Source organism: Gossypium hirsutum, chromosome D04 (genome assembly GCF_007990345.1).
Source record: "Gossypium hirsutum isolate 1008001.06 chromosome D04, Gossypium_hirsutum_v2.1, whole genome shotgun sequence".
NCBI lineage: Eukaryota > Viridiplantae > Streptophyta > Magnoliopsida > Malvales > Malvaceae > Gossypium > Gossypium hirsutum.
In genome coordinates this window covers 57,323,893-57,347,629 of record NC_053440.1, presented here as the reverse complement: position 1 = coordinate 57,347,629, position 23,737 = coordinate 57,323,893, and the positions used below count along the sequence as shown (strand labels likewise).

The 23,737-nt window shown below is 35.0% G+C and overlaps 1 protein-coding gene across 2 annotated transcripts; it reads right to left on the bottom strand.

The window, feature by feature from the left end:
* Window positions 1-5,041: 5,041 nt before the first annotated feature.
* On the bottom strand, window positions 5,042-7,697 carry LOC107911530 (ankyrin-3). 2 transcript variants are annotated; one of them, XM_016839362.2, is made up of 4 exons: window positions 7,122-7,697; window positions 6,279-7,025; window positions 5,733-6,193; window positions 5,042-5,631 (listed from the first exon to the last, which is right to left on the bottom strand). In XM_016839362.2, exons 2-4 carry the CDS (start codon window positions 7,003-7,005, stop codon window positions 5,515-5,517), a joined length of 1,305 nt encoding a protein of 434 aa, XP_016694851.1. In that variant the 5' UTR covers window positions 7,006-7,025; window positions 7,122-7,697; the 3' UTR covers window positions 5,042-5,514. The 2 variants fall into 2 exon arrangements, with proteins under 2 accessions (XP_016694851.1, XP_016694852.1); XM_016839363.2 differs by having other exon boundaries at window positions 5,042-5,616; window positions 7,122-7,695.
* Window positions 7,698-23,737: the final 16,040 nt, after the last annotated feature.

Genomic DNA, 23,737 nt, shown 5'->3' with positions numbered 1-23,737 from the left:
TGAAAGGACTTTCAAAGTTGGATGAAAACGTATGGGTTTAGGGGTGCAGCCAAGGGATGATAGGTCTCTCTTTTTAACCTATCTATAATTTATAAAATTTTAAATTAATAATGATAAAATTGCATTTTGACCTTCTAAAAATTATAAATATTTAATTTAATCTTTTAAATGTTATAAAAATTTAAACTATTAAAATGATGGAATTATATCTTTTTACCATCATAAAAGTATACAACTTAATTTCAACTTAATTTCCACCCTCTCAAAAAATAAATTTCGACGCCCTGTATGTAGAGGTGATCATGGGTTGAGTGGTCCATCCCGGCCCGACGGCCCGCTCGAAAAATGGGAGGGTTTGGGTAAAAAATATAGGCCTAAAATATGAGTTTGGGCAAAAAAATAAGGCCCGTTTAGAAAACGGGCTGGGCTCGTGTAAAACTTTTTTTGACCCGAGCTCGGCCCGTCCCGAATTATATATTAAATATATATATTTTTATTTTTAATCAAATATACTTTTTAATCAAATATATATATTAAATATATACTTTTTTGGTGTTGTAAAATTTAATATGGGCCGGGCTCAGGCTTAACAATTTTCTTATAGGTAAGGCTTAGACAAATTTTTAGGCCCATTTTTAGACAAATTTGGAGAAAGTAGAGCCATTGATAATGAGTGACAAATCAAAGTACAGAATTTTTCAACGAAAAAAATATGAAAAATGATAAGTAAATAATAGACTATTGATAGATTTTCTTTTGTATTTTATTTCTTTTAACATTAAATTTTAAATACTTTACTTTTAAAATTTAAGAATTACATTTATCAAACAATCTAACAATGTAAATAAAAAACTATCTAATAATGTTCTGTATTTTAAGAAATATATCAAATAGATTTTATAAGTACTTAAATTGAGTTCTTAATTTTCATTAGGCATAATAACAAAATTAGCCCTTAGTAGGCATAATAAAAAAAATTAGCCCTTAGTATTTATGTATAATTTCTTTTTATCAATTTAGCCCTTATTCTTTTTTTTTTGAGTTAAATTTAACCCTTATTCTTTTCTTGAGCTAAATTTGGTCCTAAATCTTTTCAAAAAAGAGTCGAATTTAGTTCATAAACCTTTCAAAAGGAATCAAATTAATTTTTTTTAAACGAAAACATTGACTAAAACATTAAATTCTTGAAAATAGCAGCTTACATGATAATATCAAATTTTATTTTGTTGATATCGAATCCAATTTTTGTTAATATTTATTAGTTTTTGAAATGTTATTGCTTTCTATTAAATGTAATTTCACAATTTTAAAATTCGAATGTTTCTGAACTTTGAGCTAATATTTGATTTGGGCACAAATGTTTAATAAATATTGGGCTACTGACTTCAAAATTTATAACTTTTCTCTTTTAAACATGATGAAAAATAAATGGAAAATCTCAAAAAAGGCCCCTGAATTTTGAAAATGCTACATTTAAAAAATTGATTCACTCATTTAATATTTATTTTTAATTTATCAAAAAATTGGATCATAATCAAAAACCAAGATATGAGTTTTAATTTACGAATGTAGACAACACATATTTAATAAGGTGTCACGAGGGTGCTAAAATCTTCCTTTCGTGTAACGAATTCTCTAACCTAAACATTTTTCTTTGGATTCATATTGTAAACTCAATTTTATCTTTTTTTAAAAAATTCTTTTTAAAAGATGATTTTAAATGTATCTAATCACAACTAACTAAAAAAGTTGAGGACAACTTCCCACTTTTAAATAAAACTGTGTTTTTCTTAAACTTAAAATTCTCATATTTTTTAATGATTTGTTAAACTAATTTTTAATTATAACTGAAAATTAAAGTAATGCTTATTCAAAGAGGTAACATTCGTTTTTCTTTTCTTTTTTTTTTCTTCATTCGAGCTGTACTGTTGTCAAAGACGAACAGAACAACAACAAAAAATTCAGTATCACAGCAATGAAAACTAAAACGCATTCCAACTCTAATAAACCTATGAATGCAACAAAACAAAAACTCATCACCAAACTTTAAACATTTTCACCGAATTAAAACCTGCAAATCGCCGAGGAAGATGCCATCTCGTTACCTTTCTTATCCGCCAATGAGAATGCAACATTTCCAGCCTTTAACATGTCATTTTCAATACCTGCAAAAATTGCTTGAAGAGACCATGGTCTCATTACCTTGTTAGCACACCAATGAACCAAGTTCAATAAATAAAAAATCATTAATCTTCCAGTTCATAGCTAAAATACTTACGGAGAAATCTTCACCGCACCAATCTCAGCCACATCGGCATCATTTGCTGCTACTGAACCAGAAAATAATGCTCTTGCGACACCCTCCTTATCTCTCAAGACACCTCCACAACCTGCTCTATCTTCTTTAGCAATCCCACACACATTAAACTTTAACCATCCATGTGGAGGAGGCAACCAAAATGAAGTGCGGATGAGATATAAAAAATCATTGATTATAAACCTGTTTATGATGATGTTTCTCATATTGAAGTGCATTATAAACTTCTTGAGGTGTCATTCCAAAGGAACCTTCCAACTCCATTAAATTTCTGACCGATCCATATGCAATCCCAATACCACCAAGCTTGAAAAGATGACACTCTAAAAGCCTGATAATGAAGTAAATTCAAACCTTTGCTGTCGACTTTTTCACAACAATCTGGACATAAAGAGAGAATCTTTGAAACTGTTAAAAGATAACCTTGCTTGGCTGCCATAAGAAGGGGTGTCATCCCCCTCTTTTTGTCACTTATATAGGCAGCTGATACATCCCTTTTTAACAGTTCTTCCACGACAAAATTGCAACCTTTGTGTGCAGCATAATCTCAATATGTTATGATCTGTATAAGTTATGTGTTGTGTTATGATTTGTACAATATCTATTTATGTATGCATGCCATACAATCTATGTGATACGTACGAATGTTAACGTGATTTTGCATATGCATTAAGGTGGGTTATGATATAATAGAAGAAGTGTTATATGACAGTTTTTACTGCAAATATATGGCGACTAGATCGCAAATTTCTATATGGAAGCTCAGCTACATATTTATGAGTGGCATACTGCCACATATTGGTGTGATTGGATGGATGAACTCTTGTAGTCTTATTTGGTGTAATTGGCTTATCGGAGTTGGTGTGTTGCGGATAGAGGTAGGATTTGTGTTTGTGTTTGTATTTGTATTTGAATCTGAACGCACATATGATATGTGAAATTTTGAAATTATGTGTTTGAAATTATGAAATTTTGTTCCGATATATGTTTCTAAAATTATGACATTCAAATATGATATGTGATAATTTCTGAAACATTACATGACATGATGCTTTAATATGTAATACGATACGAAATTTCGATGTGATTATTATTTATGCAAAACTTATAAGAAAACTCTGTTTGTGGGTCAGGTCACACACTAGACTTCTAATTCACTTGTTTGCTTAATATGTTTTAGGTAAGCTTTAGACTTAGAACCGGACAACATGCGGGAGCTTGGATTGGTTATCAGTCGTTAAATGAAATATGTTGGTTTATGTTTTAGTTATTTTTGGGAATGTAATCAATTTTTAGGTTGTGTTTTGGTTTTCGTTTCGTTCGTTGCTTTTTTTGATATTTTTTATCGTAAAACTGCAAAATCACATGGGTTAACAAATTGGATTAGGGTTTTCAAAGCTAAAATTATTCTAAAAAAATTTCCACTACAAATTAAGTTACTCTTAAGTGTTTTTCTGTAAATAAATAAATAGTTTTTAACAAATTTTGGCATTAACCGGAAAAGATTTATCCAAAATTGGCACTTTTGAAACAAATGAAATTGAACTAAATTTCTAAGTTTGAAATAAGTGTTTTTAGACTTAAGTTTTTCTAAACGCTTGTGAGAGTTCCACCAAATTTTTTGTTTTTGAAACGCACAGCTAAGTTTGATTAAATCAAGAGTTTTAAAACAAACTAATGTAAGTCCTCCATATTCGGTCATAACATCTAGACCAGGTTTAGAGTATTACATCATTATTTTTATACTAATCGTAAATAAACGCATCACCCATCCAAAGAGATCATTGGTACAAAAGAAAGCACCACGGCATGTATAATTCCTTACTTAAACAATTTAGTAAAGCAGAATCTTTAGCAATGCTATTTCTTATGTGTGATTTTTTAACTTTATATTGTAGGTGTGAAATTTTGATTTTGATTTTGATTTTTATGTAATTATTTTAAATAAAAATTTGTGAACTTTAAAACAACACACCACTTAAATCTTATTTAATCTTTAATAAAAATAGATTTTTATAAACACAGAATCTATTTATATGAAAATTTTAAGTTGTAAATGTAAAACAAATAACCTTAGCTTTTTTTCAAGGTGAGGATTTAACAGAAAAAAAAAGAGTTAATATATTATTTGATACTTGAATTTCACTTTAAAATTAAATTTAATATTAAAAGATTATTTTTTATAATTTTGTATATGAATTTGGTTTGAATGTTTAATTTTGTACTTAATTTTTTTTCACGTTGATACTTGAGTTTCTTTTTGTCATAGTTAAGTATCCGAGTTTAACTTTAAAAAAGTTCAATTTAATACTTGAACTTTTTTTTTGTCTCATTTAGAATACCCACGTCTGTTTTTAGAGTAGATCTGTCAAATATTTATTAGACCTTATGAAACCATTTGGTTTAGATATCAAATTAACTATTGAAGCCGAACTTAAGAATCAAATTGAACATTGAAACTAACTTAAATACCAAATGGTATATTAACCAAAAAAAAAAAGTTAAGCTTCGTTAGGTTTCTGAAAATATTTTTTATTTTCTATTTTTTGAAAATTTAAAATCAAGTTTTCAATATTAATCCAACTTGATTTTAAATTTTGTTCTCATGAAATATATATATATTTTGCATTATATATTTAATATTTGAAAAACTATTAAAAGGAAATAAAATAATTTTGAATTTATAATAATTGAAACAACATTGTAATAAACCATAAAGTAATATTATCATATTTATATTTTAAATATGTATTGAACGATTCAAAATTACAAACAAAGCTACCCACATACAAAGTCAAAAGGCAGGGCATATGAGATATGAAACAATGGCAAGTTGGTGGGAAGGTTTTAAGACCACATAACTACCCGTGCTGAAAGCAATCACCATCGCAAGCGTTGCAGAGCTAAGGAGCGTAGAAACAGACCAAGTTCGATTTAAAATTATTGCTTCACGCCAAAAAATAAATCGTGTCAAAAGACGATCCAGAACCCCAAAGTAGGTGGTGAGGGCAGTAACAGAGAAAATAAAGGCCATTGCATTTGTTACAACAAATGCTTTAAAGGCTGCGTCTTGAATCAAAATGGGAGTGCCTCGATTTGACCCTTTTTCACTCTCCAAACCACCAGGAACAGTTATTGCTGCTGCAAATGCGACAGTGGCTATAAGTGCTGCAGCTACTAAATGAACATTTCCTGTCTTATCCAAACTTTCTATGATTATTTCGTACGGTAAAGTGATGAACTGATTTCTCCGCCACTTGATCATTCTCAACTTCTTCCAACAATTCTTTGATTTGCTTCTGCCATGCCACCCACTTTAGCCGATTGTATTGTAGGTTTATTAAATATGTTAATTCAAAATTTTAAATATTAATAAAACCATAGCTATAGAAATGTAATATGTACACACAACTACCTGTTTATGATGATGTTTCTGAGATCGAACTGCATTATCAACATCTTGAGGTGTCATTCCAAAGGCACCTTCCAACTCCATTAGAGTTTTGACTGATCCGTATACAATCTCAATATGATCACTCTTGAAACCAGAATTCCCAAATGGAGAGGAAGAGCCTCTAAAAGCCAGATAATGAAGTAAATTCAAACTTTTGTTGTCCACTTTTTCACAACAATCTGGACATAAAGAGAGAATCTTTGAAACTGTTAAAAGATGACCTTGCCTGGCTGCCATAAGAAGGGGTGTCATCCCCCTCTTTTTATCACCTATATAGGCAGCTGTTACATCCCTTTTTAACAGTTCTTTCACAACTGACAATCTATTACCAAAGTGTGCAGCATAATGGAGAGGGGTGTGTCCATCTTCATCTCTTTCCTTTGTCAAATTCCCCTTCTTATTTAATATTACCTTTATTGCCTCTAAATCCAAGCAAAAAAAATTCAATAGACCTGTTCTCTATTTATTTCAAAATTAAAAAAAAATGGAACTAACTCAACAACATACCTGCATCACCAGCCATAGCTGCTGCATGCAAAGCTGTTCTACCGTGGGGGCCGCCATGAGCAGTTGATTTGAATTTGTCTAATAATAGAGTCAACAAGCGCCCAGATCCTCTCCTCCTAGCTGTTATGTAAAGTGGAGTCTCCTGTTTTTTGTTGGCAGAATACGGAAATTCAGGGTCTTCAAACTCCAACAATGCTTTCGCCACTTCAACATTGCCACAACGTGCTGCTTCGTGTAAAGCCATGTTGGATTCCTGATCCGTAATCCTCAGCATCTCCCTCACTGCATTTACTTGATCCATTCCCAGCTTCTCTAAATCTCCATCTCTAGCTTTTGCGCAAAACTTGATTAGAAGTTTCACAATAGCAGAATGTCCATTCCTTGCTGCAACGTGTAAAGGAGTTTGACCTTTAGCATTCGTTTGGAGTAGCAGTGACGGACACTTTCTGAGAATTTGTTCGATAAAATCTGATCTTTTTTCTCTTTTTATCATAGTAATGAAAAAACTCATAACCGGATCGCATGAGTGAAATCTGTTTAAAAGCCAGGCGGCAGTCTCCTGGGTTGCCAAGTTAACATGGAGGACGTTGTCATGGTTTGGGGTCTTTAGCGACTCAAGTTGAAGTCCCTGCTTATTATTGAATACTTCAATGTTGCCTTCTGCTGCTGCCTTATAGAGCGAAGCATCCATGTGACTGATGTTCTCTTCAGGCTCCTGAGGTCCCATTTTTGTTGATCTATTTCTACCTGGATAACACCAAACAAAATTTAATTAATTATCTTGAAACATCCCAAGCTCAAGAAAAAAAAACTGCAAATTAAGAAATTTACCAAATGCCATACCTATTTGTTTGTTGCTTGCATATCCTCCATTCAAGTCACCTACAACTATATATATATATATAATTTCATACTTGAACACTTTAGTAATAGTAATATATAGGGTTAGAGGTCAGGTCAATAAAGTAGGAGGTTTTATGGTGAAATTTGGGTTTAAGGAAACTGTAAAGAAAACACTTGGCAAAGAAGGAGAAGAATTGAAGAAAAAGAAGGGAAGAAAATGGGGTGTACAGCTCTTCGTGGTCAAGGCAATGCTGCCCTAAGTACTATTCTTGCTTTGTGCTTTATTAACTTTATAATTTTACTTTAAACAAAACGACAATCTCTGGTTAGAGGTCAGGTCAATAAAGGAGGAGTTTTTTACGGTGAAATTTGGGTTTAAGGAAACTGTAAAGAAAATACTTGGCAAAGAAGGAGAAGAATTGAACAAAAAAGGCAGGGCAGATGAAACAATATGCAAGTCTATGAGAAGGTTTTAAAATCACATAACCACCTGTATCGAAAGCAATCACCAAGGACATTAGACATGAACTGGGTTTAATATAAAATTATATTAATATCTCAATAATTTATTTTTGATAAAAGAGGATCCAGAATTCCAAAGTGGATGGAGAGGGCAAAAACAAAGAGAATAAAGGCCAATGCATAACAAATGCTTTAAAGGCTGCCTCGTAAATTAGAAAAGGAGTTCCCTGCTCTGACCTTTTTTTCACCCTTGAAATCACTTGGAACAGTTATGGTTGCTACGAATGCCACAGTGACTATAAGTGCCGCCACTACTAAATGAATATCTCTTGTCTTCTCCAAGCTTTCTGCTGAGACCATAAGGGAATGTGAAAAAATGGTAACTTGGCTACTTCTTCAAGTGCAATATCTTTCAACAATTCTTCAATTTGCTTATGGCGTGCCACCCACATTAGCCGATTGTATTGTAATGTAGGTCTATTGTATATATATATATATATGTTAATTCAAAACCCAATTATTAATAAAACCATAGCCCTTGCTCATAGAAATACACACACCTTTTCACACTGATAGTTCTCGTGATGACTCATATCGAAGTGCATCATAAACTTGTTGAGGTGTCATCCCCCTCCATCCCTTTAACACTTCTTCATCTCTTTCCTTTGTCAAATTCCCTACTTCAACATTTTAGCACACCATAATCTCCAACAATTAATGTTATCCTTGCTATGTGTTTTACTAATTTTATACTTCAAACAAAACAACATTATTCTTGCATCTTGTTGTAACCTCTTCAACTCGGCCTATACATTAGATCCAAATTTGAGAGATTACATCGGCCACCGAAATAGTCTAGTAGCGATCAAAGTTTAAAAAATGACCAATTTAAAATATAGAAAACTTAGCTTATTTTCAGTATAACACATGAGATTGAAAATTAGTTAAAAATTTTTCGATTTATTTACAACTCAATACTAAATTATAATTTAGCAATGGAAAAATGATTTTCAAATTAATTTTATTAAAATCATATTTCATGCTTAATTAATTAAAAATAATATATTAAATTAGGTTAAATGTCATACATGCTAAATTAAACAAAAACCTAAGTCTCATGCCATGATTTAAATAAGATATTATAGTTCTTGAATAACGAAAAATTTTGAATAATAAATCCAAAATATTTTAATAAATAAAACCCAAGTCGAGTACCCTGTATGCCGAGTTTGCATCTTAACCTGGTGGATTATCTATAAAGATGGAAATAAAATAGAAGTGAACTATGAAACTTAATGTGCGTTCAATCATAAGAAAACCACTGCATCCTAACTTGGCATCCTGTGGTTTATAGCAGTATAAAGAAAGGCTACAGAATCCTGGATCCTTCATGCAACAAAGTGCTTGTGAGCAGAGATGTAATCTTTGATGAGAATTCAAGTTGGAATTGGGAAAAGAATGAACCAGAGGCAGTCTCTGAAGATTTATTGATAGATCAGACTGAAGTTTATCAGAATGGTCTTGAAATAGACATTAATGATGAACCAGTCAGGGGCACTAGACCATTGGCTGAGATTTATGAAAGAGCTCAAGTGGCTGCAGTTGAACCAAGTTGCTTCGAAGAAGTTGAAGCTCAAAAAGGCTGGAAACAGGCAATGGCTGATGAAATCAGAATGGTTGAAAATAATCAGACCTGGCAGCTAGTTGAGAGACCAGCAAATAGAAAGGTTATTGGGGTGAAATGCGTGTTTCGAGCCAAGAAAAATACTGATGGAAGCTTGAACAAATTGAAAACAAGGCTGGTTGTAAAAGGGTTCAGCCAAAAGTACGGCATTGACTACTTTGAGACCTTTGCACCAGTAGCTAGGCTTGACACCATAAGACTGCTAGTTGTCTTAGGAGCACAAATGCAGTGGAAATTTTATCTGCTTGATGTAAAATCAGCACTCCTAAATGGTTTTCTTGATGAAGAAATCTATGTTGAGAAATCTGAAGGTTTTAAAGTGGCAGGTGAAGAGGGCAAGGTGTACAAACTGAAGAAAGCCTTGTATGGTTTGAAACAAGCACCAAGAGCCTGGTATAGCAGGATCGATGGCTACCTAGCTAGCCTTGGATTTTAAAGAAGCATCAGTGAACCTACCTTGTATGTGAAGAAGCAAGGTAGTAAAACTCAACTAATAGTGTCCCTATATGTTGATGACCTGCTAGTAACTGGAGGAGATCATGAAATGCTAGCTGATTTCAAAGTCAAGATGGAACAGATGTTCGAGATGTCAGATTTAGGGCAAATGTCTTGCTTTTTTTGGTATGAAAGCGACTCAAACACAGCATGGAATCTTCCTAAGTCAAATCTCCAAGATTCTGAACAAATTCTCCATGCAAAATTGCAAGGCAACAAACACACTAGTTGCCATTGGAGAGAAACTATCGAGCCAAAGTGACTTTGAGCAGGTTAGTGAATCTGTCTATAGGAGCTTGGTAGGTTGTTTGCTATATCTTACTGCCACTAGACCAGACATCATGTTTGCTGTGAGTATACTATCTAGATTCATGCATTTCTGCAATGAAAAGCACTTTCAAGCTGCCAAAAGAGTTCTTAGGTACATCAAAGGTACATTGAGCTATGGAATGCTATTTAGCAAAGCTAAAAGTATGAAATTGGTTGGTTATGCTTATAGTGATTGGACTGGATTGATAGATGACATGAAGAGTACCTTAGGGTATGTTTTTACTCTTGGATCAGCCATTTTTTGTTGGAATTCGAAGAAGCAAAATGTTGTTGCTCAATCAACTGCTAAAGCAGAATATGTAGCACCTGCTAATGCTGTCAATCAAGCCATTTGGCTAAGAAAAATCATGGCTGATTTGAATCTACACCAAATGGAAGCAGCAGAGATCAATTATAACAACCAATTTACTGTTACAATTGCAAAGAATCTAGTGTTCCATGAGAGAATGAAACACTTCAAGATCAAATTTCATTTTGTTAGAGAGATGGAGCAAGCTCAAGAAGTGAAGCTGATTAATTGCAATTCCAAGGAACAATTTGCTGATATCTTAACAAAGCCCCTTAGTGTGTCAAGGTTCGTGCATTTGAGAGCCAAAATGGGAGTATGCAGCATGCAAGCTAATGAGGAGTGTTGAAGTTGGCCCGCATACCGCATTTACAGCACATGAAGTATGAAGAAGCAAATCAAGCTGCACTTACAGCACATGAAGTATGCCTGCAGCTGCTAAAGCACATTACTGCTATTGTATTTCATTCCATTTTGTTACCTTAAATATTGTTTTGTAATTTAGTCAGATTTGAACTAAGTTGATATTGTTTTGATGTAATTAGATATTGATGAATTAATAAATTAGTATACCTATGTGTGCAAGCAATGTTTTGTAAGTTCCAATGTTACTTAGTGATAGTAGGTAATGTTAGGTGACAATTTGTTTTGATTTGACCAGCTAAATGTCTGGTATATGTATTGGCTTTGTACCTTCATTCAATGTTAATGAAATCATTTTGAAAATTTCATCCAAAACTCTTTGTTTTCTTGTTTTCATTTTCTTTGCTCCCAAGCCCGATTCTGTTTGTTTTCACCAACAGACATATAGCATTGTTGCTCAAGCTTCTGTTAACCTTTATCTATCATTATCTAAATCCCAACAGGCAGAAACAGAGAAAATAAAGGCAGAAACAAATGCTTTAAAGGTTGCCTCATGAATCAAAAAGGGATTGCCTTGCTTTATCCCTTTTTCACTCTCCAAACCACCAGGAACAGTTATTGCCGCTGCGAAGGTGACGGTGGCTGTAAGTGCTGCCACTATTAAATGAGTATTTCTTATAGCCTCCAATCTTTCTATAGAAACATTTGGTAAGTGAAAGTGACGAACTGGTTCCTGTGCCACTTGATCATTCTCAATTTCTTCCAACAAATCTTTGATTTGCTTCTGTCATGCCACCCATATTAACCGATTGTATTGTAGGTTTATTAAAAATGTTAACTCAAAACTTAAATATTAATAAAACCATAGCCATGGAAATACAAAACCATTAGATTTTACAGGCACCTTCCAAGTCCATTAGATTTCTAACTGAACCATATACAATCTCAACACCACCACGCTTAAAAACAGAACTCCTTGATGGAAAGACAGAGTCTTTAAAAGCCGTAAAATGAAGTAAATTCAAACCTTTGTTGTCCACTTTTTTGCAACAATCTGGACATAAAAAGAGTATCTTTGCACTTGTTCCACCATTACCTTCGCTGGCTGCCATAAGAAGGGGTGTCATCCCCCCTCTTTTTATCACCTATATAGGCAACTGACACATCACTTTTTAACAGTTCTTCCACAACTGATAATCTATAACCCAAGTGTGTAGCATAATGAAAAGGGGTGTGTCCATCTTCATCTCTTTCCTTTTGTCAAATTCCCCTTCTTCTCTAATATTATCCTTATTGCCTCTAAATCAAAGAAAAAAAAATTTATCAATAGACCTGTTCTTTATTTATTTCAAATTAAAAAAAATGGAACTAACTCGAGAGGATTGTGCCCTAACTCATTGGACTTCAATTCTTTTGGATGAATTTAAATAGCCAAGTACTTATTTTGCAATAAAATCATACAAATTTTAAATAAATTTTTTTTCGGGATTTCAAAATGTTGAATCCTAACTCACTGGATCCGACATTTTGCTACCTAGAATTAAGATTTTTTGAAATAAAAGCAATATATGGTGTTTAGGAATTTCGAGAAACTGAACCCCAACTTACTGGGTTCTGATTTTTCCTTTGACCCAAATAACCAAATATCCTTCTCAAAATGCATGGGTTTTTCAAAAGACAAACTTAATTTTGAAGATTAAAAATATTGCGCCCTAACTCACTGGGTATGACATTTTATTTCTTTGAAATAAGAGTGTCCTATTATTCAATTCAATTTATTCAAGTCAAAAGGATTGTATTTTAAAATCTTTTCAAATTTTCGACACTAAGACATTAAACAATCGATTTGGTACCAATTTTTGGGCGTTACAAGGGTGCTAAACCTTTCTCGTGCGTAACCGACTCCCGAACCTATTTTCTCAAAATTCGTAGACCTAAAATCATTTTCAAAGTGATCCGATCACACCTTAATAAAATATCGGTGGCGACTCTAACTTTCATTTTTAAGTCGACTACTAATTTTTGTTTTCAAAAAATGGTTTCGACAGTATATATATCAAATTCATCATTTTTTAATAACACCAAACAAAATTTAATTAATTAGCTTCAAAGCATTCAAAAATGGAGAAATTTTTTTATTACAAATTCAAATGCTTTACTTGTTTGTCAATTAGCTGGCAACATGCTTCATTGAAATTACCTACAAGTTGATCAAAACAAACGAAAGCTATATCATTCCATAATTGTTGAAAGCTCCGTCACATATTTTAATTCCCTTTTGGCGTTCACAACAAAGTTTATTTTGTTGAAAGTTAAGATTCTTGAGACATCAAATATAATAGAGTGCAATGTTCAAAATGATTGAAATATAAGAGTTTAGGGGCGAAGCTACCGTTGGCGGGGTTCTAGCCCCCATAAAATTGAGAATTTTTCTTCTAGCCCCTTTATAATTTATAAAACTTTAAATTAGTATTAGTAAAATTACATTTTGGCCTCCTAAAAAGGATAAAAATTTAACTTAATCCTTTAAAACTTATAAAGACATAGGTTATCAAATGGTGGAATTGTAATTTTTTTTACTATAGTAAAAGTATATAACTTAATTTTTGCGCAACCAACTCTCAAGCTGAAACATTTTTCTATGGATTTCTATTATAGACTCATAAAATTTTTTAAAAGATGATTTATTGGTGTTCAATCACACCTAATAAAGAAGATTGGCAGCAACTTCTCATTTTTAAATAAAACCTTGTGTTTTCTTAAACCTAAATTCTCATATTTTCAATGATTCGTCAAACTATTTTAATTATAATGCAGATTTAGTTACAACATCTTTATTATTCTTTGAATTTAATAAATCTTAATTTTACACAAATTGTGATTTTTTTAATCTTTTTGAAATTGTATGTGTATCAACTAATAACTTTATCTTGATTTCAATTAAATGGAGATTATTAATATTAAAGTAATATTTCTCCAAATTTTGTTTTTCAAACCCACTCTAGTAAGTTGTAATGTAAAACTAAATAGCAAAAAAGTTAAAATAAAGTAAAATCAACACAAACAATACAACCATAAATTCTAGAAACATTAAAATAAGGCACAAACAAAAGCAATTTCAGTCTAAAAACCTAGTTTAAACCAATGAAAATGGTATAAAAATATTCCCAAAGGATGCCGAGATCCACACAAGAATAACATCCATTGGCGGGTAAGTAAAGAAGTGAAAATAAACAAAGGTCCGACCAAACATGAAGCTATGGCAAGTGCGTGAGAAGGTTTTAACACAACATAGTAGGCTGTGCTGAAAGCAATCAACATTGCAATCAACGCACCATTGAGGAGATTCTTAGCGGTCAACCGTGTATGAAAAATTTACGTTGCTGCCTTGAGTTTGAGGAAAAGAAATTCATCTTCCTAAGGTAAACGGAGAGGGTGGAAAGAGAGAGAATAACGACCAATGCATTCGATATGATAAATACTTTAAAGGCTGCCTCACGAATCAGAAAAGGAGTACCCTCTTCAGATCCTTTTCACTCTTGAAACCACCTGGGACGGTTATCGCTGCCGTGAATGTGACCGTGACTATAAGTCCTGCCACTATTAAATGACCTTCTCTTTCTTCTCCAACCTTGCTGTAGGAATAGTTGGCAAGCGAATGGGGCAAACTGGCTCATCCGCAACTTGGTAATTCTCAATTTCTTCCAATAATTCATTGATTGCTCCTGCCATGCCAGCAACATTAGCCAATTGTATTGTAGGTTAATTAAAGATGTTAATTCAAAGCTTGAATATTATAAACCATAGCCATGGAAATGCAATACATATGCACGCACACACACCTGTTTATGACGATGTTTCTCATATTGAACTCCATTATAAACTTCTTGAGGTGTCATTCCAAAAGCACCTTCCAACTTCATTAGATTTCTGAGTGATCCATATACAATCTCAATACCACCACGCTTGAAAAGAGAAAGCTCTAATGCATAGTAAGAGCCTCTAAAAGCCAGATAATGAAGTAAAGTCAAACCTTCGTTGTCCACTTTTCACAACTATCTGGACATAAAGAGAGAATCTTTGAAACTGTTCCAAGATAACCTTGTCTGGCTGCCATAAGAAGGTGTTGAGTTTAGTTCCCATGCAAAGGTGGCCATGCAAGACATGTAAAGGTGGCCATGGAGAAAAAATGGCAGCAGGTAATCGAGCCATGGTGTGCAGTAGCTGAAGCTTCAAGTTACCGAACTACTTGTTGTTTTAGTTGTATTTTAATTATTTTGTAATCTAGTTCATATTGAACTAAGTAGGTGAATGTTTTGGTGTAATTTGATGTTGATTGACTCAAAAATCAGCAATGCAATATGTACAAGCTAATCTTGTAAGTTTCAATGCATATTAGTGGCGTTAGGTAATTGATTAGGTGATTACTTGTTCATTTGACAAGTTGACTGATATATGTAATGGCTTAATGCCTTGTTCAATGGTAAATGAAGAATTTCAGCTTGTTTTTCATTCAATTCTCTCTTTTTTCTTTTTTCCACTTGCAAGCTTCTTTTCTGTTTTCTTTTGAGATTGTTTCTTCTGCAAGGCTCGAGGCTTGCTGTATAAGGAAGCATAAAATCAATTTGCTGTAGCCCTTTGCACCAATAATTGGTATCTAGAGCTTTTGTCTTAGTGGACCTGTTGTATTAAACCAAGAAATCAGAATGGCTTCTTCAAGTTTCACCAGCAGCCCCACCACTCTTCAATGGAGAAGGCTTCCACATATGACTGGTAAAGATGAAGACTTACCTACAGGCCTTTGATCTGTGGGAAGTTGTCAACACAGATGCTGAGCCAGCACCACTGAGGGCTAATCCCACAGTAGCTCAGATCAGACAACATGCTGATGAGAGACCAAAAGGCACAAAGGCATGTCCTGCATCTAGAACTGTGTGTCAGATTCATCTTCACCAGAATTATGGCCTGTGAGACTCCAAAACAGGCTTGGGATAAGCTCAATGAGGAGTTCAAGGCACAAAGAGGACAAAGCAACAACAACTGCTAAACTGAGAAGAATTTGAGAATCTGAAGATGAAGGAAAAGAAACAGTGAAGCAGTATGCAGATAGAATAATGGCAGTGGTTAACAGCATAAGGCTCCTAGGTGAGCACTTTGATGAGGCAAGAATTGTGGAGAAAGTCTTCCACTTGCCTGAGAGATATGAGGCAAGATATCCTCTTAGAGGACTCAAAAGACCTAGCTAGCATCTCCTAACTGAGTTGATTAACACTTCTATGCTCAGGAAAAAAGGAGAGCTAACAGAGCTGAAGATCACCAAGAAGGTGCATTTCAAGCCAAGGCCAAAGAAACCTCAAGCACCAATGCTCATAGAGGCAAAAGGCACTGGAAAAATAGGCCTAAGCCTGATGCTGCAAGGAGCAATGATCAGCCCTGCAGATATTGCAAGAGGTCAGGACATCCAGAAGATAGATGCTGTGTGTCAACACTGCAAGAAGAAAGGCCATGTTGAAAGGGTCTGTAAAAACAGAAACAAGCCAAGGTAGAACCAATTTCAGCAGCCAAAGGTTGAAGCTCGTGTGGCTGAAGATAGCAGTGATCAGGAAGAGCAGGTGTTGTTGTTTCTTGCTTAGCTACTGAGAAAAATGTTCTAAAGGCTGGTTGTTGGACAGTGGTTGCACAAACCACATGTCACCAGATGCTTCCTTATTCAAAACCTTGGATCGAAACTGCAAAACCAAGGTCAATGTTGGAAATGGTCAGTTTATAAAGGCTGAAGGAAAAGAGGATGTGCTGGTATGCACTCCTACAGGTAACAAAGTCATTCCAAATGTGCTATTGGTGCCTGAGATTGATAGAAACCTTCTCAGCATAGCTCAACTGCTCGAGAAAGGCTATTCAGTTGTGTTTAAAGACAAGCAGTGTCAAATTGCTGATCCAAGTGGATCAAGCCTTATGACAGTCACAATGACTGACAAATGCTTTGAGGTTCATTAGTCGGATGACTCAAAGTCAGCATACACTGCCTCTGTTGATGATTCCTAGCTCTGGCATCAAAGGCTTGGACATGCCAACTTTAGGTCGATAACTCAAATGGTCAGTGAAGGCTTGGCTGAGAATTTCACTAACTCAATGAAGCATGATGAAGTCTGTGAAGTGTGTCAGATGGAAAGTAGGCAATATGCCATTCCCTACAAACACCGCATGGAGAGCCACAGAAAGACTGCAACTGGTGCACACTGATGTGTGTGGCCCAATGAGGACTGAATCACTCAGCAAAAACAGGTACTTTGTCATTTTCATTGATGATTTTACAAGATATTGCTAGATTTTCTTCATGAAACACAAGTCTGAAGTAGCTCAAGTGTTTATGAAGTTCAAGACTGCAGCTAAAATTGAAACAGGTTGCAAGTTGAAGTAAATAAGATCAGACAATGGAACTGAGTATACTTCAGCTCAATTCAAGCCATCTGCAATGATGCTGGTATCAAACACCAGCTAACAAATGTGTACACACCTCAGCAGAATGGAGTCTCTGAAAGGAAGAACAGAAGCCTGATGGATATGGCACGGTGCTTGCTATTTGAGAAAGATCTGCCCAAAGCTATATGGGCTGAAGCAGTTAACACAACAGTCTATCTTCAAAATAGGCTCCAACTAAGGCTCTTGCTCACAAGACACCGTTGAAGCTTGGTTTGGATTCAAGCCCTCTTTGGCACATCTAAAGGTGTTTGATTGTCTGTGCTATGCACAAATACCAGCTGTAAAGAGGATAAGCTGTCAAAGAGAGCTCAGCCTAACATTCTAGTAGGCTATAGCTCAGTCAAGAAAAGTTACAGGATCCTGGACCCCTTGACAAGCAAATTCAAGTAAGCAAGGATGTAATTTCAATGAAAAGGCATGTTGGAATTGGGAGAAGAATGCACTAGAAGTTGATTCAGAAGAAATGGTGCCTAACCAAGCTAAACTCGAGAAAATTGGTCCTGAAATGGACATTGATGATGTGCCTGTAAAAGGCACAAGGCCCTTGGATGAAATTTATGAAAAAGCACAGATTGCTATAGCAGAACCTACCAGTTTGAAGAGGCTGAGTCAGATGAAGGCTGGAAGCAGGCTATGGTTGATGAAATCAACATGATCAGAAGAATCAAACATGAGAGCTAGTTGATAAGCTGCTGGAAAGAAGGTCATTGGAGTGAAATGGGTCTATCGAGCAAAACAAAATGCAGATGCAGTCTTAACAAGCTGAAAGCCAGGCTTGTGTTAAAGGTTTCAGCCAAAGATATGGCCTGGACTACTTGGAGACCTTTGCACCAGTAGCCAGGCTTGACACAGTCAGAATGACAGTTGCCTTGGCTGCTCAAAATTAATGGACCATTCATCATCTGGATGTAAAGTCAGCATTCCTCAATGGCTATCTAGAAGAAGAGATCTATATCGAGCAGCCTCAAGGATTTGCAGTCTCTAGCAAAGAACATATGGTGTACACATTAAAAAATGCCTTATATGGTCTAAAACAGGCCCCTCGAGCCTGGTATGCTCGAATTGACTCTTATATGATCAGTTTGGAATTTGAGAGAAGTGCCAGTGAACCAACATTGTATGTCAAGAAAGATCAAGCTGAAACTCAGCTCATTTTGTCACTCTATGTTGATGATTTATTGGTGATTGGAGGAGATAGAAGAATGCTGCAAGACTTCAAAAGAAATATGATGGAAATGTTTGAAATGTCTGATCTAGGCAGAATGAACTACTCCTTGGAATGAGGTGAAGCAAACAGCAAAAGGAATCTTTCTCAATCAGAGTTCCTTTACTATGAAGATTCTGGACAAGTTCTCTATGAAGAACTGCAAGCCAACAAGCATACCAATGGCTATTGGAGTGAAGCTATCGAGACAAGGGAGTGGTGAACCAGTTATGAGACTATGTACAAGATCTCATTGGTAGTCTGTTGTATTTGACTGCAACAAGGCCCGATATCATGTTTGCTGTTAGTTGTATCCAGATCATGATTGCTGCAATGATCAGCACTTTCAGGCAGCTAAAAGAGTGCTGAGATACATCAAAGCACCATTGATCATGGTGTGTTGTTCAAAAGGGCTGAAAACATGAAGCTGATAGGCTATGTTGATATGACTGGGCAGATCAGTGATGACATGAGGAGCCATCTGGATAGCATTAGCATGGCCAGGCATGTTTGCTAGAGTTCTAAGAAGCAGAATCAGTTGCACAATCAACAGTAGAAGCTGAATATTTTGCTACCACCTTTTTAATGGCGAATGTTTTCAGAGAAGACCCGATATGACACCTTATCCATTTTCCAAAAATGACTGTGGAACCACGCAAGTAATAACTCTGCACATCCAATGAATCTGCCTTCACTCGCTCATCGACATGTATTCAAAGATCTGAATGTCTCTGTAAAATTGCTGGAACCAGAGTAACTCCCTTATCAAGACGGTCGAATAAATCAGTGACCGCCTCATCAACGTGCCCCAAAGCTTGGGGAAGATAACTAAGCTGTATATGCTCAAAGTGAAGACATCTACCTCTTTCAGGATACACTAGAACCATATCTTTCAAATTCCTCCAAGAAATGCACTTGTTATCCCTTTTTTGTCAGATTCGGGCTATAACCCACTGCTCACTCATACCTGTTATGTTCATCAACTTTTTCAGAAAGGTTGGTGGATTACAGCTCTCGAGTAAACTTTGTCGACTTGCATCTTTGCACACCGAAGTAAAGCCATATATTCTTCTACAGTAGTACTAAGTCGACTCTCCGAATGTAAAACAACTGTAGGCGGAGTTCCAAAATTGTGCTAGAGCCTGGAACAGGTGCTTGTCTACCTCATATCTAGCAAGTACGGCAAATCCCATAATTGGAATAGAAAAGCTGTCTGACCTCCTCATTCCATTGGTCCCAAATCTCCTTCAACTCTCGCAAATCGTTCTGTGTTACACTAATACGGGTGAAGTCCCATAACTCTGATATATATCCTTCAACCAAACTATCTATTTTCTCTTGCTGCGCCGTTTCTGACCAAATTCGGACCGCCGCATTATCTTCCACCTTATCAAGAAACCCCTTCTATGATAAGCTTTCTTTCTAGAAACGAATATGAACCAACGCCTTTTATAATGAAATGCATGCAGTTGAAATGTCATGCATCCAAAGTAAAACAGTAAAGATCAGTATCAGACATAAACATATAATCCAAATAATTCAGAAAGAAAAAAAAGCACATATCAGGGTATCTACTAGGGTTTGGTGTAGTTCTACCTAGGGTGAGTTCCTAAGGTCACTACATGTGGTTTGGCTCTAAAGTAAGGGTACCCAAACCAGCAAATTCCTCGATCTTCACCTATGGTAGCTCGTATAGACCGAGTTCGGTTCAGGGGAATACATTTCCCTATGGATGCACGGAGATGAAAATCTCACGAAGACATAGGTACGGATGTATCCCGAAAGCGATCCACTATCCTGCACGGAGGTGAAAACCTCACGAAGGAGTAACTTCCCACTCCCACTTAAAGGGTGTGACCAACGGTCATGCAATGCGATATGCAAAAAGATACCAAAATTTAAATTAACACAACAGTCACAACAAAGAAAATTGCAATAAAATGAATGTATACAAGAAGGATCGTATACTTAATCAAGATTCAATTTCGTCAAAAAGACAAAAGGTAATCAACTCTGGCTCGATCATTCATTTAAAAAAATATTCCCCAGTGGAGTCGCCAAGTTGTTGACACCATTTTTGATGAAAACGGGGTCTACTTGGGTTTTGAAAATGAAAGCAAAAATGGGAGTCGCCACCAATCCGTTTTGATAAGGTGTAATTGGATCACCTCGAAAAGTGATTGTTTTTAATAAACGGTTTGATTTTATTAAAACAACAAGTTTGGTCCACGAAATCAGAAAACGGGTTTGGGAGTCGGTTACGCACGAGGAAGGATTAGCACCCTCGATACACCCAAAATGGTTCCTAGTTGATTACTTAATGTCTAATGTGAAAATTGAGAACTTTGAAGAAATTTAAAATACGATCCTTATTTTGAAAGAAATTTATAAAAATCGAACTGCACGTTTAAACCTTTATTTCAGAAAGAGAAAATTCACACCCAATACGTTAGGGTACGATATCTTACCCTTCAGAATGAGCAAGTCTCAACTCGCATAAAAAAGTTTAAAAAGTGTTTGATTGTTTAAATCATAAAAGATTGTAACCCAATACGTTAGGGTACAATTTCTTCAAACATTAAGATTGAATTGTATTATTTGAAAATTCTCGTCTCGAAGAATCAACGTATCATGTCAATGCATTAGGACACGACATATTGAATTCTCGATAATGAGTTTATTATGTCCCTTTTAAAAAAAAGTAACCTCGATATTTAGATTCAACGAAGAAATCAAAACCAATACATAGGCTCGATTCTTCGAGGATCAAATACCGATGTTATTTTATTTGGAATTTTTCGTTTTTTTTTTTGATAAATCCAAGTAGAAGTAGGTGTAAATAACAATAATAATGCAACATAAATAAAATAATACAATGAAATAAGAAAAATAAATAAAAAAATAAAAAAAAACAATAAAAGAATCAATAAAATAAAAGATAAAAAAAAAAAAAATGAATTAAGTATTACAAGTAAATGCAATATTATAAGAAAGGTGCACATAAATATACAAACATAGGAATAATGTATGTAGATGAAAAATAATACATATGTGGATATAAAATAAAATAAAAATAATACATATTAATATAAAAATATATATATAGATATAAATAAAATATATAATAAATATTAAATAAAATATATATGTAGAAGTATATAAAATTAGTGTTTATTATTAAAATATTAAAAATATATATATGTAATAAAACAATATAATAAAAATAGAAAAACATATTAAAATTTACATAAGTGAATATAAATAAAAACATAACAATAAAACATATTTAAAAAATACAAAGTAAAGATATAATATAATAAATAATAAAGAAATATAATATATATAAAAATAATGAACAAAAAGGAAAAGCTAGAAGGGAGGCTAATCAAAGTAAGAACATACTGGCGATTGAAATAAAAAGAACAAGAGGGACTAAATGTAACGCGCAAGAAAGAAGGGGATCACAATGGTAAAATAAACCCAAAGTTCCTAAACGCAGAACCTCAATGGACTAAAATGAAACAAAGTAAAACTTAGGCTAAATCAAATAAAGAACAACAAAATAGGAATCAAATGTAATGCGCTGAAAACCAGAGGACTGTGCGCGTAATACTTTTAAGAAGCACGCGGATCTCCCTCTGGGTCGGTTCACCGCGCAGGTGAGGGCCAAAACGACGTCGTTTTGGCACCTAACCTAAGGGTAAAACGGGCCGTTTGGATTGGGTATTTAAACCCATTTTCTTCCAAAAAATTTTAACGTTTCCTAAAAAACTCCACATTTTCTCCACAGCCAAGCGTTCAGGGTTCCAAACCCACGCGCGATCATCGGCCCACCGTACCGGTGGCGCCTGGCACTGCCGCGGTGGCCCGGAAAATTCAAAAATGTAATTTTTTTGGTATTTCCGCAAATAAACTGCTTTTAATATATATATAATGTATGTATGTATATATACAAAAATAAACGAGTATGAGAAAGAGATGCGAAACGAGAAAAAAAATCACCTTTTTGATTTTATTTTTTTATGAATATTACATAAAAAGGAAGAAGAACAGAGAATCCAAAAATCGAACCCCTTCAAGTGGGATCTTGTTTTTAAGTCTTACATATTATGATCCCCTTGTTGCTATGTCTGCTTTGCAGTACGGGCGGGGTAGGCGGGATGGACGGATGGGACGTCCGACAGTGCGGCGACGGCATCAAAGGTCATCAATGCGGGCTAGGTTTCAACTCTGAACCTAGTTTGCTGTAGTTGCGGCTAAACAATGGCCCGATTGTCTGTCGTAATGGGTTGGTTAGTGGTTAGACAGTTGGGCCCGGGTATATTAATGTTGGTTTGGAATTGGGTCTATTTTTGTTTTGTGGTTTGGGTAGTGGGTTTAAAATTGGGCTTGTTTTTTTAGGAGGGTTTGCTGGGCTTTGGGCAAAATTGGGCTTTGTACACCAATGAAAATGGTAAAAAAACAAGTCTAAAACAAGAAATTTTCCCAAAGTAAAACCGTTTCCACAGAAGAATTAACATGCATTTGCGGGTAAGTAAAGAAGTGAAAATAAAGGCAGGGCCGACCAAACATGAAGCTATGGCAAGTGCGTGAGAAGGTTTTAACACAACATAGCTGGCTGTGCTGAAAGCAATCACCATTGCAATCCGTGCACCACTAAGGAGTTGCCTACCGATCATCCGTATTATTAAAGTTTCGCGTTGCTGATTTGAGTTTGAGGAAAAGAAATACATCGTCCTAAGGTAAACGGAGAGGGTGGAAAGAGAGAAAAAAAGGCAAATGCATTCGATATGATAAATACTTTAAAGGCTGCATCATGAATCAGAAAAGGAGTACCCTCTTCGGATCCTTCACTCTTGAAACCACCTGGGACGGTTATCGCTGCCGCGAATGACCGTGGCTATAAATCCTGCCACTATAAAATTACCTTCTCTTTTCTTCTCCAAGCTTGCTCTAAAAGATAGTTGGCAAGCGAAAGGGATTAACCGGTTCGTCCGCCACTTGATCATTCTCAATTTCTTCCAACAATTCATTGATTTGCTCCTGCCATGCCAGCAACATTAGCCAATTGTATTGTAGGTTTATTAAAGATTAATTCAAAACTTGAATATTAATAAAACCATAGCCATGGAAATGCAATACATATGCAAGCACTCACACCTGTTTATGTGTTTCTCATAATGAACTGCATTATAAACTTCTTGAGTGTCATTCCAAAAGCACCTTCCAACTTCATTAGATTTCTGAGTGATCCATATACAATGTCAATACCACCACGCTGGAAAAGAGAAACTCTATTGGATAGGAAG